The following is a 17,426-nucleotide window of genomic DNA, read 5'->3' on the forward strand; positions in this document are numbered from 1 at the left end:
TAAGCAAAAATCAAAAAGCGTTGCGTAACAAAGGGGGAGGGGTTCAGCCTTGCATTACAAAGTGTGAAAAAAGAGAGAGGGAGAGGGTAAAATTGATAAAAAATAGCGTTACGTAATATGTGAACGGCCCCTCATGCCCCTTACGTGTGCTACCTATCTGCAATACGTTTTTCAGTGACTCCAATGTCTTTATTAATTATTGGGATATGTACCTTGGAAGCAATAGGTACAAAAAAAAGTGATCTTTTCATCGATATCGAATGCTGGTCATGGCCAATACTATCATTCCTCAAAATATGGCACCTTCCTGGTGGGTCACCCTATCTATCTATTTATCTATCTACAGAGAGAGAACTAGTTGTTAGAAGGTTAGAATAGCACCAATATATATATATACGGTTCTTAAAAGTACATAAAAAGTAATAACATTACATTTGATTTTTTCATGCAAAAATAGATATGAAAAATATATTTCCATGTAGAGGATATATTTCGTGTTCTACAGTTATCACATCGCAAATATTGCGTTGCGTTGATGCAAATAGTTAAGGAATCAGTACCGTAATTTTACTTTTTGCCAGGAGGAACAAGATTGTCTACCAACATGAGTCTCATTTTTTTTTAGTTTTGTATTAAAAAGTGTTTCTTAAATTAAGTGTGGATGTAGGCCTGTATGGAATGTGTTCGCGTGTTTTTACTCGACTCTTTGACTAACAAGGGATCAACCCTGAGATCTCTCCCAATAAATCATGTATAGTAGCCACTTGGGCACGAGGAAACAAAATGAGCCATTTGGAGAAACGAATAACGAAATATAAAAAAAGATAGAATATCTGCATTAAATGTTGATACTCTGTTCCACTCCGTTACCGTCCCCTCCCTTCCTCTGCTACAATGATGATGCGTCATTATAAATAGGTCACTACGCCACTGGCCGAAACATCATTTTTATTTTTTATTTTATTTTTTGCAAACTAGAGAAATAATATACACAATTACTGCTATCATTTTAATCTAGAGTTTATAAACATGTCCTGTTGAAAAGTAGTCAAAAATATCAATTAAAATGCCGTGCATTGGTATTTTAAAAATGTTTATTATGTTACTGAATTAAGATATCAAAGGTAAGCTATTTAGAATATTGATTCCATTTATCAAAGGTATTACGTAATTTCTAATCTAAATTTCCGTAAAAACTACCGTAAAGGTTGTTTTATGTGGTTGAAAATGAATAGCCTAGGCTTGTGTACTGTATTTGGTACCGTTTAGGTAAGTGAAAGTATTTGCAGATTTTTTTTGTTTTGTTTTTATTTATACAATTGAAATTAGGAATCAACGTAAATCAGAGTTAATGTAATATTTCCGGAGACATAAACTCATGTTTTCGTAGTACTTCGTCGGTTTTGTTGCATTAAAGAATACGTACAAGGGTACATCATCATTTGTTCTTCTCTGGTTTAGCTGATGACTGTGTTATTGTAATCTCACATCTCGGCGTTTTTTTTGGGTATGACAAATATGCACAAAAAGAAATATACAAATATAATGAAGCTTTTTCTAAAATACATTTTTATGCCTACAATTTGTTCCTAGTTGAACTGAAGGTGCATGTTATTAGTACACTGTTTTGTGTTTCAAAAAGTAACTGAAATAGGACGTGCACTGTTTTAGTTAATGTAATGAAAATTAAAATTAGAGTAGATGAAATTAATGGAAAATTACTTTTCTTCCAGTAAATGATTTCCTTTCTTCTTATTTTCCTGGCGAATGACCAAATAATTTCGTTCAGATTGTTAATATGCCCTTAAATGGATTTGCCATAAAGATTATTCGTTGGAAAAATATGCATCAACTTTGGTTTTCTTCCTCGAAACAAATTATTTACATATTCTACATTCTTTATTTTTATGCAGCATGTTAAAGTAATTTCGTAGAGGTTGATGATATACGAGCAAACTGATGTGCGAAGTCATTAGTTCTGCGAAATACACCAACCTGTGCTAAGTAACCCCTGCTTGTATTACATGTACCTCGCGTCAGATTAGTACAAAGTTGGTGAATCCACGCTGTTATGCGTCCGTAGGAAGCAGTACGAAGTTGGTAGGTCTACGCGGTTGTGCGTCCATAGGGAGCAAGGGCGGAGAGACCCTATGTGCAAAAATCTTTATTCACAAAAAAAAAAAAAAAAAAAAAAAAAAAAAAAAAGTGCCTGCTCTCCTTTACGAGCAATAGTCTGATCGTGCTTGTTATGTTGTGTTTACAAAGTATCTTGGTGAAGTTTTCTCAGCGTTTCAACTTGTATGCAAATTATTAACAATACTCGATTCATTAATAAGTTGCATGTTATCTCCGAAAATTGCTCTTTTTTTTTTTTTTTTTTTTTTTTTTCAAAAAAGGGTATGTATTAACTGTACAAAAAATTTCAATAAGTTACCTGACTTTCTAAAGCAAAATAAATCATATTCTAGGATTAAATAAACTCTTCACAAGTTCTTAGTAGTTAAGTGTTACTACTCGGTAAACGATTTTTTTGAAGGTAATGTATAAATGTGTTTTGTTAATGATGTTATGAATGAGTAAACATAAAAGTCATGGTTATGTATGTATTTCTCTAAGTTTTTTATAGCATCTATATATACATAATTATTTTGTAATTTTGACAACTGTATGCGTACTCGAGAATACTCTCATTTGTATGCAAAACAGGTAAATAAATAAATAAACGAATAAATAAATATGACATAGGATAGAACGGCAGTTTTTTCTCGTGACATAAACAAACTGTCTGCTGTAGGTAAACGTTGTTGTAAGTACTGAGAGTTGTCAGAAGGTATACGATTTTCTGTAGCAGTAGCTAATTGTTTTACTTGTGTAAATATAAAATACAGTTTCCCTACATTGTGCAGAAATACTCCGCCGGTGAAATTAACAACAGTCCTGTTTTTTATTCATCCACCCATTTCACCTGTAAATTTTTATGACAGTCTATTATAAGACTGCACCAAATTAGTTATGGAAATACGATGTCTAAAACAGAATGGACTCATCTCTGCTGCGTGGAGTGTATAGTTTGATCCCAGCTCAGGCCAGGTGCGTTTTGTGGTACGTAAGCACCGTGTATGTGGGTTTTCTCGCGGTCCTCTCACTTTCTTCATTCTACTATTTCATTCATTATCATAAGCACTACCTCCCTTACCCTCTGAGCATAAACGAGGGATGTTTAACAAAGAACAAGTGGTACAATGGAAACTCTCTAATAAAGTAAAAGATTTTAAGTTAATAGACGAAGTTTAACAGAAGCATACACCACACGAAAAGAAAAACGCAGTTGAACAAATTCAGTTATATAATGCTTACCAGTAATAGCATAAAAAAAATTACCCGGTGGAGAGAATTTACTTTATTAGATACGTGCAGGGAAGAATTTGTTTCGTGCTTCACCGGGAATTCAGGGGCTTGAAGAAGGCGAAGCATATAGGTGGCAACAAGTGCTGTTATCTGTCAGTATTATTTAAAATAATGTTGAGGAATTGCATATAGGGTGGAATGTGTATTTTGTGTATGGTGCTCCTTATGACGAATAAATTATAATGACGCTTACCGGTATAATAAAAAATAAATAAATAAAAGATAGAATTTACTAGATGATTGTGTTCCTTGGAAGCTTATGGTCGATCGTGGGAAACAAGATTCGTTCTCCATTTGAAAGGATTGCAGGACTCCAGTAAAATCTGTAGTAGAGAACTCAATGTGTTATAAACCATTGTATGGCAAGCTGTTTGAAGGCGTCTACGCATTAACCCATACAAATTGAAGCTCGTGCAGGGGCTGAAATCAACAGGCAAGCCACAAGATCTTAATTTATGCATTGAAATGACAAAATTTGTTTGTGGAAGATTCCCAGACAGATTACTCTGTAGTGATGAAGTGACTTCATTTGCGTCGAAAAGTAAATCACAATAACGTTAACATCTGGGGTTACACAACATCATATCATTGTAGAGCAACACTAGAGAGACTCGTGAAATGTTATCCTGTGTTCCGCGATAAGAAATCGTGAGGTGTGTGGACGTTCTATTTTACCACGACCACTGTAACTGGCCATTTTATCTGAACACGTTATCAAAATAGCTTAAGCCACAACTGGAAGATGATCTTCCTAATTCCCTCTGTCAACAGGGTTGGGCTCTTCTCTATTTAGATCATATCTGCAAGTACCTGAATGTCACCCGAATAGAGCGTTTGATCATTTGCACGGGGTATGACGATTAGACGATGCCGTCGAGATAACTCGATTTGTCAAATGCGACTTTCTGTGTGATTTTTAAATGATTCTGCTACAAAACCTGGAAGATTTGAGGCAAGCCATATCTAGTACAGTAGAGCAAACAATCGAGGACATATTGAGTCGCGTTTGGCAGTAACTGGAATATTGGTTAGCCATCTGCCATGTTACCCATCATGTTCATGTCCAATACTTTGTAATGTCCGCAGAAACTTAAAACCTTCCCTTTCTCTTTCCGACTAATTTTGTTTTTGTATGTCTTTTCATGCAAAATAAATATGCTTTAGCTTCACTCTTTTTGTTCGTCTTTATTTCAGATTGTAACCCAGTGTTGTTCTCGTTTTTTGTAACTGTTTTCCATTGGAGCCTTCTTCACGTTGCTTTTGAGGATGTGTTTATTTTTCTACTTTATTAGTTACCTACTTTCCTTTCTTCTATTTATCAGGTTTCTGTACCTTTATTATTACTAAGTGTTACTTTGCTTACAGTTCTCAATTCTAAAATTTTAGCTGTTGAAGTTTGTATATTATTTATCCGTGCTTTTCTTCCGTTTCTTGTACGTAGTCGTCTATGCTGCTATTTTATGTGCCTTGCCTTCACGAGCAACTACATTCGAATCAGACAGAATGATTGAATTTTTCTGCTCTCAGGTTTGTAAGATCACCCCTTCATTGGTTGTGTATTTCTTTAATATCGCCCTTGTAACTCCAAGAATTGTAAACTTACACTAGTGTTAGGTTTCTCTGTTCGGTTTTTATCTCGGCTATTATTATTCTATCGGAAGTACAGCTCACAGATGACGAGAAGAACCCTAAAACAGAGGCAGCGGGGAAAGGTCAAGACCACCAATTCCTTTTTCGGTTTTTGAGGTGTGGTCTATACTTAGATGTCGTCTGCTACTCCAGGTAGTTATCTGTGTGCTATTCCGTGGTGTAATTTGAAACTCCCGTGCGAAAAGTGGGCGAGTCCTTACCTACGTCATACTACTTCTGCTAGGGTTCTTGTCATCTGTGAGCTGTACCCTCTTCAGGTACTCCTTCCGGAACTTTTCGAAAGAATGTCTTACTCACGTTAATCTGTGTCGCAATTCTGAATAGATTATCCGATGTTTGCTTCACTAGCCTGCAGCGCCCACCCATATAACTTCGTTTATGGCAGAGTTTTTGGTCGTTATTTTTCTAATGTCTTTCTTCTAGTTCTTGACAGTTCCCACATTTTCTACGATGATCAAGAAAGCTTCGTCGTTTCCCGGCGATACAGGATCTACAGGGATTTCGCTTGATAATGATAAAGTTCATTTTGTGAAACAAAATTATTATACTCCGAATCACTTTTTAATTTTTTATTTCGTGCAACCGTGCTAGGTGTTATTTAAAAGGGAGAATGTTACATATCATGGGACAGCCACTGGGTGGTAAGTGATGAGTGAAATGTTTCATCCGGGTGACTGGTTACTTACTTCCCCCTATTACAATTTATAACAAATTTTATATTTCCATTTTTAAAGAAAGCTTATAAGGTAGTAAACTGAAATCCGGTTAAAAACTATATACCTACAATTGGTAACTGTTTTGTTATAAAACGTGTACAGGAGAAATATGCCTACATGGTGACCGTCCTGATATTTGAAGTTGAGAGGAAGTCCTCTTATGCGTCGAGGCACTTTTCTCACTGTGCTGCTAGCCGACGAATTCCGTCCAGGTAGAAGTCAGTCGGTTGTAGAGCAAACCACTCTCTGCCTGCATTCTAACCGCAGCATTACTAGAATCGTCCACTCTTTAGTACTTTTTTAGTGGATTGAATACGTGAAAATCGCAGATAACAAATTCGGGCTGTCTGATGGGCGGTGCAGCATTTCCCAATTAAACTATCGGAAAAAGTCCTTCATCTGTCTGGCAACATAAGGACGGGCGTTACCGTGCAACGCATATATTACGTTAGCATTTCACGCCCTCCCAAATTAGGTCAACGTAGGATAGTAGCTTATCCCTTTAATTGACTCTCATGATGGCTTGAAGTAGACCAGTATTAGTCCTCTGCAGTCAAAATATACGGACGCCATGATTTTGCCAACTGGCATCTGGGACTTGAAATTCTTGGGGTATTGCGGTGACAGGTGCTTCCACTGCATATTGGTGCATTTGGAGCTCAGTTTGAAGTGGTGGTACAATAATTCATCCGTTGCCACAATCTACAAAAGGAAGTCGTCTTCCTCTGTGTGGTAACACATCAAATGTGATGAGGAGCGCTCTCTTGCTTTTGTGTTTTCATAAGCATCTGTAGCACTCTAGGCCCATAACAATTTGTGTTTTTCTTTAGCTCATGTTTAGTTCCGTCTCTATTGCTCAAAAACTGACACGTCTGTTGTGAGCACATCCACCTCAATAAAGTTGTGATCTGGGAACAACATGTACTTTGTCTGGACGGGAAGATCACTTGTTGTTGTTTGACCTATGCGAAATATTCGTATTCAATCTGCGACGGATGTCTTCGATACATATGCATTTCCATAGATATCGTTCATCCGACTGAACACCTCAGCCAGTTGATAACCCTCTGCACTCCCAAACTGGATGACTGCTCGCTGATCCGTCTTGGACGAATTTGAGGTGGCGCGTGGCATGGTTTAAACCATGTTTCTCTCCAAAGTTCAAAGACACTACTTCTGCGTTCCGTTAAGGGTGGCAACAGAAGGATTTTCTTCGCTGATGGAAAAATTCGTCTCAATTGAAGAGTTCTTTAACTATCAAAGTGACGAAGTGTATTCCTTTATATTGTATAACGTTCGTGCAGAAACCCAAGGATTCTGAGAAGTAATGTTATTTCAGTGATGGTGTCGTACAACACAACTGAGCTCTACTTCTGTTAAAGCAGTGGTGAAACGTCTGCCAAAATTCACCAATAGAGAGTTTTGTAGCCTGTTATGCAACGTTTCATTACCATTTTCATAAGCTTCCAGCAGGACTCAGCACGTTCCATAAAACAAGGACAACACAATAGCGGCTTCATGTAAATGTGGCTGATTTCATTTCACCACCTGGCTGGCCTTTCAATAGCCTAGATCTGCCAATTTTGGTCCATGATTTAGGGCATGTTCTGGGGGAAGACGAATTCCATATTAAGTGTTTCAAGTGTGCTTTGAAGGCAGTGACGGATTTTTCGCTAGAGACCACGCCATGATCGGTCTCAGAGACTTAAGGCCTATGTAAAAAGTAGGGGTGGTCATTTCGACAAGTGATTAGTACTCTATGTTGGCAATACGTTGTAAGTCTCTCAGATCAAAGTGTTTTTAAATTAGCTTTACGAGTTTTCGCATATTTAAATATTTATTTTGCACCGTAACTTATCACTAGGTAATTTCGTTCTCAGGGTTTATATTACCGTCACTTTCATCCCACGAATTCTTTTATCATCCACGTGACAAAGTACATACCATGAGAATTGGTCATTAAAGGCTGAAAGTTGATTCGATTCCAAAAGTATGGCTCCATTCAGATAGCAGTCAAAACAATAAAATCTCTTACATTATTTATTAAAATATTTAATAAGCAGCTTGCTGTAACACGCTCTGGATGTTATGTGTTGTTGTTGTGGAGTCATGCCCAAAATAACGTGAAATTCATTAGGCGTGTGATTTTTTATGTACAACACTCATGATTTGATAAAGCTTTCTAGGAATCGAAGGGTATTCTTGGTTTTTCATAGTCTCTTCAACAGTTTATGAAACCAAAAAAGCTACTTGAGATGTTATTTTTCGAATGTAATTGAACATTTCATCAGAAATGTGACATGTCATTGTATTCAAATGTTTGCGATATGTCCTATACAAGTGGAAATTTCTTGACAGTACAAAGGGGGCACTCGGTCGAAAAAGTGTAAAACGCTTTTTCAGGCCAGCCAACCTGAATGAAGTTTTCCTCATTCACACCAGGCAAATGCCGGGGTGGTTCCTAACTCCTAGGTCCCAGGCCGCTTCCTTTCCTTTCTCCGGACAGTGCTCGCCGAGAGATGTCATCCCTCAAACGTGATGGGCTAAGTGGCCATAGATGCCGAAAGCCCAGAAATCTAAAATCCTAAAACCGTGACAGTACAAAAGAACAGAGTTTACATCGAGACTTTGGAGGCTTGCTTCGTGATGTGTCAGCAGGGGCATATTTCTCTACATGTAATTAGATATTTCAACCGAATATTGCAAAGGAATTTCTTTCTTGTCACCCAGTTAAACTAGAACAGAAACGCCGACTATAAATTATCTTCTTATATTTATGAAATAGGCAACAAGTAGTAGAGGTATGTTTAGTAAACACAATATGCCATATGTAAAATATGAATGTAATTGTTATGAAAATTGTGCTGCTGAGGACAATCTCCGTCACTAGTTGTTTACTGATTTTCTTTTGGTTTTGCAGACTTCGTATATGCCGTGAATTTGTAAAGAAGTAAGATGTCACAAGAGTCAGGCGCGGAAGGCATGACCACAACAAGCAAGAATGATACTTCGGTGAAATCAAAACCTCAGTCAGAAGAGGAAAGTAACGTAGTCGTGGTGAATAACAACACCGAGGAGCCATTATATTGCCATAATATAAAAGTCGAACTAGAAGATGAACATACCACGGACTACGAATCAGAAGACAATACAGACGATTATGATGATGCCCCTTTGGAGATGAATGTTGAAGTGAAACTCGAAGAATCCAAGGAAGAAGTTGTGTTAAATGTAACAAACGATTCACATACAGACGATTATGATGCCCCTTTGGAGAAGAATGTTAAAGTGAAATTCAAAGAATCCAAGGAGGAGGATGTGTTAAATGTAACAAACGATTCACATACAGACGATTATGATGATGCCCCTTTGGAGATGAATGTTGAAGTGAAACTCGAAGAATCCAAGGAGGAAGTTGTGTTAAATGTAACAAACGATTCACAAACTCACAGGTTAGTATTCATACAATTGAATCTAAATATTACTGGAATATTATATATTATAGAAAGTTTTAAATTAAGCTTTGAAAACTTCGTCAGTACATCAAATGTAGCAGAGACGTTTAAACAAATTATAGATGCAATCATATTTACAGGAGAGCATTGAGGGTACATTTATGTTCAAATGACGAATATTATGATCATGGAACAGTAATCAAGAAAAACTACTTCCGTAAAATTTCGCCGTATCGACTTCCTTACTGTAGTAGTCTAAGTTAAGAAGAGTCGATACTGGCACATATCTCCTCGTTTCCTTGAGGAGATACTGGCACATTAATATATTCACGAAAAATTCGGGCGTCATCTAGTTACATAGAACAGTTAATAAACAAGGAATCATATTTTGACGATAAACTTGATATATTTACAATTCATAACATGGTTGAATTTGCATTTTCTCAGTATCTTATCTCACAAATAATCAATTCTGTTTTTTTTCAGTATATTGTCTCACAAATAATCAATTCTGTTATTATCAACTGTAGTCACTTTTCTTTGCTTTTTTTCTTTTGCAACATTTTTTCAAAAATACATCTTAAGGTGGATTACTAGGTGTCCTCTGTGCTATGCAAAACGCTGCTTGAATAGTGCGGCTTTGCCAGGTAGTGTCGAGTGTTTGCTGGTGCCATATAATAAAGGAAGTAATCATGGAATTCTGCTTGGATACTTAACTGGAGAAATTAGTTTTCGACCCTTACCAAAATTCTCAGCTAAGTTCTGCTTCTCGAACTACAACTAGAATTCAGGAATTAAACGTACAAATTTGACAACACTGAAGTTCACCAATCTGGCTCAATTTGAAGCAGCGGGATAACTCCATGAGTACTTGTTTCTTTTAGCGGTAGTATTTAATATGGTTTGTGCATGTATTGGAACCTGGACATATTTTATGTCAGAACATTTTAAGATTATTTGTTACTAGCCATAGCCTTTCGAGATTGATAGTTTAGGTTTCTGATGTTATTTTTTATTTCAGTTCCGGGAAAACGTTTTCATCGAATGAAGTTGGAAATTGTGCATTGACTTGGAAAAGCAAGAAAACATACGTCTGTGATATATGTACGAAGACCTTTACGAAGAAGAGTCACAAAGATAATCATATGAAAACTCATGGTAGAACCTATTCGTGTGTAGAGTGCAATGATTCTTTTACATCGAAAAGTGAACTTACTAATCACAATCTTTCTGTCCATGGAGCAGCTAAGCTCTACACCTGTGATAAATGTGATAAAGTGTACAAGAGAAGAAGAGATATGCGTGATCATAGACTGTCGCACGATCAGGCGTATCCTTTTGCCTGCTCTTTTTGTCCAAAAAAATTCAAATGGCGAAGCTCACTTAGGCACCATCGCAAAACTCATGGTGAAGTGGCGGCAACTCAATCAGCAACCGCAATTGTGGTATATCCGTGCACATTTTGTCCTGAGACATTTACACAGAAAGTTAAGTTCTTGCAGCATTTAAAGAAGAACCATCCAATTCAACCCACAAGCTTTCCTTGTAAGAACTGTGGTGAAGTTTTTCCCCTGAAAGAATTGCTACAGAAACATCGCAAAGCCACCCACCAGAGGTACCTTGCCTGTGAATTATGTGGGAAGTTATGTCCCGGACAGAGCCATCTACTGAGACACATGCGAACACATACTGGAGAAACACCATTCCAGTGTTCTTTTTGTCCGAAATCGTTCTCAGACAGAGGTCATTTGATCCGTCACACACGAATTCACACAGAGAATGAAGCAAACTTCTTTTGTGATCAGTGTGGGAAGGCATTTAGTCAGAGACATTATTTAGTCCAACACATAAGGACGCACATGTACATTTATCGTTGTGAATTTTGCGATAGAGCTTTCTGTGAACAATTTCTTCTTGTCAGACACCGGAGAGACCATACTGACGAAACAATGTTCTGCTGTGAATATTGTGGGGAAGGGTTTACACAAAGAGATCATTTTGTTCGTCATATGAGGACACAACATTCTTGAGTAGAACTCATTCATGATAGATAAAAAATCTTATTTGGAGCTCGGCGTGCCTTCCGGTAGTAATGCTGGGTGTCCCTTGAATGTAGAACCACAGAAATAAACTTAAAGCACACAGAACACATGCTGGAACCCATTACTAAAGATTCTACATGAAATTAAACCTGATACCAGTATTTCAAAAAGATGCATTTTGAAACAATATTGTTCCCGTTTCCTCTAAATGGAGGTGTTGTGCCTCAACGGTACAACGCTCATCTTGTGTGCGAGGAGTGCTAGTTTTATCCCTGGTCGTGCAAGTTTGTAATGGAAGAACATTGTGTGTAGGGGTTTCTTGGAAGTTCTCGTGTCTTTTCCTTACGTTCTGGTTCCATTAGTTGTTTATTATGATTCATTTTCATTAATTACCCGTCTCCGTTAGGCTAAAAGACATTATGTTAAAATTTGCTTCGTTTTTCTCCGATTCATTTGTGGGCACTCTTATGGGCTAATTACTTGTGATTTTGAGAAAGTTTCAGAAATTCAAGATTATCATGACAAAAATGTTTTGTACTGAAACTGTTTTAAATGACTTTGTGTGGGTAAATCTATTACATTTTCAGTTGAACGTACTCTGATAGTTATGATTTGATTTACTGTAAGCAAAACATTAGTTGCTTACAGTTATGTGCTTCGAATGTAATAGTAGTAGAATCGATTGAATTATTTTGATCTTTTACATCCTTATGCATCACATATTTTATGGATGATAGAAATTACTATTTACGTTAGCTGCAAACTAGGCTAAAATTTGAGTCCGATGGATCTGGCGGATGCACACGTCATCATGTAGGATCACCTTACCCAGAAGAGGCTCCTCAACGATGGTAGGTTACAGGACTACGCCATAGATTGCTGCAGTACTCAAGGAAAGTGATAGATGCTCTAGTGCAGTGATCGCTAAAACCGTCGATTGCAAGCTACTAGTAGCTCGTGGGGACATTTTCGGTAGATCGCGTTAAGACTTCGTTTGGTTAACCTTGATTCGTTCACTAAGGTTACTTTATTAGTAAGATTTTTTTTTTTAAATGTTTGTAGTTCTTTTGGTTTGTAGGATTTAAAAACGATACGATAGCTCAGAAGCTTCATAAGTCTGGTGACCACTTCTCTAGTGTATATGAGGTGATCACAGAGAAGAGAATAATATTAAATTTTAGGTTCTCTTGATAAAAGGAAAAGGAAAGTAGATAAAAAAGAAAATACCTGGGCTCATTTTCACAAATACTTTAATAATACGTCTGTCTTTAAAATAAGGTGTGCTATTATAACAGAAATCCAGTAAATACATACAGCCTTAATAGTTCCGGACACTTTTGGTTGAGAGTCCAGAAAAGAACAAGTACTTTGAAATAGTTTCATTAATACAACACGACGTAGTTATTCAAAGAAACAAGCTTAAATAGCTACATTTTTCGTATTGTCAATCAAGATTGTTGAGAAATTTGTTGCTTCCGATTATTGCAATATTTTGTTATATAAGAATAGGTCATGTTGGGATAATTGTCTACACAATGTCAAGGTTACATGAAAAAAATAGCTATATAAATGTATTTAGTATTACGTCAAACGTATCATATTCAAATCTGTGGTAGCTACTTTGCCTGAAATAGTGTTTATGTAGCATTCTAACAATTTTGCTGCTGAAGACTATTGTGCGATTCGTAAGTTCAAAGCTTTTATATATTATTGGTTTGAAATATGTTGTGTAGTACTGCACAAGTCAATTCTATATCAACACAAGGTTATTGAAACTTTTGTATACTTACAGTCGTTCTTACGTAATAATTTACAAATATTTTACACTTTTTTAAAAGCCTTACCATCATTAGCACTCGAAAATCTTCATTTTACTATGCATTTTATATTGCATAAATATTTTTACGTAGAATATTTCAGTTTGTGGCCTCGTCAACGGTGATAAACAATCTTTCAATTTAGCATCTCATGTTTGGGACAGCATTTTTTGTCTATCTGTTCACTAGTAATACAGTGAAGATGATTTTGAAATAGCCCTCAATAAGTAAACTGTCATTCAGGGAAAGATTTCGGTTGAGTCGAGACTATGCTGGTTGGCAAAGGATAATTCTTTGTAGATTTATATATATAAGAAGATGCAAAAAGCGAGTATCTGCTCGTATACTTTGCCTCTAGACCTTGAGTGCGGACCGTATTGTTCTCTTATGATTATTCCGTAGTCTCAGTTTGGTTAGTTTAGTGTTGGATTGCTTACTTATGTGGTATGCCTCTCTTCTGAAGCAACTTGACACTGTTTGTTAGCTAGTCATTCAAGCAGCTACTTGTGCTTTCGATATCAGTCCTGTCATTAGCGTTTATATAGAAGTAAATAAACCATCATTTGCCTATCGTCGTGAAACAGTTACCCAATATTATACCTGTTGTTTATGCCGAGACTCGACCTTCAATTGTTACCATATCAAAATAGCATAAGTAACCACAGAAACCAGCGGGAGGGGCGTTGCAAGAAGAGTATTTTGGTGTCAAAGTTTTGTGCAGGATGGAATTTTGAATAGCGTAAAACCTATATTAATTGAGACATGTTTAATGAATCCCAAAATAAAGTCGGAGTAGGGAATTCTTGTCCGCAAGCTTCCACGTCGAAAATGGCCTCAAAAAAGGAGATGCATTTTTGTTATTATTATTGAATTTTTTTTCTGGAGACGCTATAAGGAAAATCAAAGATAGCAAACAGGGCCTAGAGATAAACGGTATTCACCAGGTTAGGACGCACGCTGATGACATATATCTGATAACGAGATAATTGAACAATAGAAAGAAATTCAGAGGCCTTAATAAACGATTGCAGGGTCATGGGTTTAGAAATAAATGTAGAAAAGAACTAAATACATGAAAGTTCACTGGTAGTGTAATACTGCAACTTACGAGTGCGTCAAAATATCAAATAATGCTTTCGATGAAGTGGATACTTTCAAATATCTAGGGTAATATAACATACCAAAATCATATCTACGAAGAAATTAAATGTCGACTCAAAGCAGGAAATTGGGGTATTACTCATTTCAAACTTTTATCGTCGCGAATTCTGTCGAATTGGAAGTTTGAAATATATAAAACGATAATTATGCCTTTTGTGTTGTATGGTCGTGAAACATGGTCGCTTACTCTGAGGGGAGAACGCAGACTAAGTATTTGAGAATAAAATCTGGACACAAATATTCGGACCCAAGAGGAAAGGGAATGGCGGAAACTTCCTAACGAAGAACTGCATAATTTACACCGTTTACCAAACATTTTTAGGCTCATCAAGTGAGCAGGTGATGTAGCGAGAAACGAAGAGAAGAGAAACGCTTTCAAAGTTTTAACTGGAAATCCAATTGGAAAACATCCATTAGGAAGACTAGGCGCAGACGAGAGGACAATATTAAGATGAATCTCGCGGAAATATGAATACAAAGCAGAACCTGGATTCAGTTGGCTACAAACAGAAGTCAATGGAGAGCTCTTGTGAATGCGGCATTGAACCTCTGGGTTCTATAGGCCATAGAGTTAATTTTTAAGTATTTTGTTAATGCTTACTTTTGTTTGAAAACTTTTGACCAATAATGTAAGTTTCTCAGGGTGTGCTGGGAATATAAGGAATTTGTGGATATCCAGAAAGGAATGGGTTGTGATATATTGTGACAGGACATAGTGGAAGAGCAAGTGTTATTTCAGCTGTAAGGAAGAGTAATCAGCCTGACTTATTAAATATTTTCCCGCAGGTTCAGGAATTAATTCTCTTCCGCACAACAGAACCAATCCTAGCACTCTCGGGTATAACGTGAATAAGCTTTCGAGTGCTTTTTACTTCAAAAATTTGTCTTTCTGAGACGATCTCTGTTTAGTGACATTAAATTCATAAACATTTTGTTTGGAAACCGTATAACGAACTTCAAGATTAGGTTTTGGATCTTTCTCTTTCACGCGGGAATTAGGAATTAAATCACGAAGATGAGGTAATAACCTATAGTAAACCAGCTTTTCGAATTCAAATCTTACTTCAGTTAGGACTGTTCTTGAGCTCTTATACACATCATTTGTACCACATTAAAGTCACACTGTTATTTACACACGCGTTTGATACATCCTTTAATGCTTCTCTGTTCGATGCACTATCTTTCACTATTGAATTTCCGATGCAACGGATTCTTTACATAATGTCGCGATGTTCCTTCCATGACAATCAGAAAGATTATTGATTCTCTCGTGATTTCTAATCTAATATTTGAGTTTTATCTTCCGTCATATCTATTTCGCTTTTGACGTAGTTGCAATTGTATCTTCAATACCTAATGAATTTAGAGGTTTAAATGGATTGCTAGCTTCTGAAATCTTTATATTTATTGAAGGTGAAAGAATTGGGACGTAGGTTAAAAGCTGTGACGGGCTTCAATTCACTCCTTTCTTATGATGTTGCGTATAACAGCTCAACAAGGAATGTTGTCAAAATATTGAGTTTTTCTAGTATTTCATCTGGAAGATGAATATGCACGGAAGACAAAGATCCAGGAAGAGAAAAATATAGTGTAGTTTCTGAATTAGTTCAATCATAGATCCCGAACAGAGTACTTGCATAATGGTCCAGTCCGTTGTCCATTTTCTTCTTTGTCTATCATAACGTCGTTTGCAAAATACAAGTTGATCGCTTGTATGAGTCGTTGTAATCATTCCTTGTCACAAAATTAAATTCTCAATGACTATACTTGAATTATGGGAGAAGTTCTTCAGATGATTATGGCAAGTAAATACTAAATACTGTTGTAAGACTTAGTAAGGCTTTAAAGTTTTGTAGGAATGTAAATATTGTTTAAGATATGCTAGGGTCTCTGCATATTTAACTTCATCTTAAACATTGAATTGCAGGGCAGTCTTAAGTATTTGCACAAAAGTTACAAGATTGTTGCACTACCCTAACTTTTTGTGAAACACATTAACTGACTGAATTCATCCAGAAACTTTTAATACTATTTGTACGAGGTTGTAGCTAGGGCCGAAAAACGTAAATTGTCAAACATATTTTTAATATTACTTTATGAAGAATTACTATTAGTTGAAAAACATGAAAAGTGACTTTCTATTGCAAACAGAATGTCATGCACGTCTTAATTCGAGAGTAGGTGACTTTGAGTGACTTTAATTACGATAAATATCATTATTTAAGGTAGTACTAAAGAAAAATCAACTTCGAAATATATTGCAAGAACACAAGGAAACTTATTCGTATAATAAAACCTATTTTGTTCAAAAATATATAAATTTAAACTGAACATATTTGCTGAATAAGGAAGTTCGAAGACAATCGCGACTTTAAGTAAGATTAACATCAACATGTATGCTTACCGAGGAACTTAGTAAGCTTGTTATACATGTTGGTACATTCACAATTATTGTGTAAATATGTATGTGCCTTAATTGGTTATTGTAAATTTCAAAAATAAATATGTAATTATGATTACCTTGATTCATGTAGCAATTGTATAGTAATATATAATGAGAGTGGAGGTTTCTCAGGTTTATTATATTATTCTTGTTAACATGTATCAGATTAATTTATTTGAAGTGGGATAGATAAACTTGTAGGAAAAAAAAAGTTGTTTCATTATATTATTTTCACTTATTAAAGACCTATGTTGCACTCACAGATTAATTTTAGAGATATTAAGAATAACAACTATTGATTGAAATGCAAAAGAATAGTATGGAAAAGTCCAATTGACGAAGTCGCGCACCTACAAAGAAAGTTAAAGACATTAAATTAATTATCTTTGTGTGGAAACCTTGATGTATATAATTATGGCAAACAATTCTATTATCTAAACCAGTTATTACAAACCTGAATGTAATATGGGTTTATTATGTTCCGTCTACCCGAGTCACTACTTAATAAGCAAGTTAAGGTGTACCGAACTTTGGAGCTCTTGGTGTTCAAGGCTGTTAACCGGAATCTCTGCTGTGGAGTCCTAGTTTTGGTTTATATCTGTCTAACTTAATGAGAAATAAAGTATCACGTACACACAACCCCACACATATATTTGGAGTCTGTTCAAGTGAATGAGGTATGAAGTATCACGTACACATATTCACACATACCTGGAACTATGGTCACACTGGGA

General features: G+C 36.1%; 1 protein-coding gene across 3 annotated transcripts; it reads left to right on the plus strand.

The window, feature by feature from the left end:
• Nucleotides 1-662: 662 nt before the first annotated feature.
• On the plus strand, nt 663-17,222 carry LOC145691125 (uncharacterized). Of its 3 annotated transcripts, XM_081766850.1 has the most exons (4): nt 663-1,124; nt 8,695-8,993; nt 9,090-9,226; nt 10,251-17,222. In XM_081766850.1, the coding sequence occupies exons 2-4, from the start codon at nt 8,730-8,732 to the stop codon at nt 11,257-11,259; spliced, it is 1,410 nt and encodes a 469-aa protein (XP_081622976.1). In that variant the 5' UTR covers nt 663-1,124; nt 8,695-8,729; the 3' UTR covers nt 11,260-17,222. The 3 variants fall into 3 exon arrangements, with proteins under 3 accessions (XP_081622976.1, XP_081622974.1, XP_081622975.1); XM_081766848.1 differs by having other exon boundaries at nt 664-1,124; nt 8,695-9,226; nt 10,251-17,221; XM_081766849.1 differs by lacking the exon at nt 663-1,124 and adding an exon at nt 1,168-1,269 and having other exon boundaries at nt 8,695-9,226.
• Nucleotides 17,223-17,426: the final 204 nt, after the last annotated feature.

The sequence above is a fragment of the Thermobia domestica genome, chromosome 7 (assembly GCF_964235325.1).
Source record: "Thermobia domestica chromosome 7, izTheDome1.hap1.1, whole genome shotgun sequence".
Classification (NCBI taxonomy): domain Eukaryota; kingdom Metazoa; phylum Arthropoda; class Insecta; order Zygentoma; family Lepismatidae; genus Thermobia; species Thermobia domestica.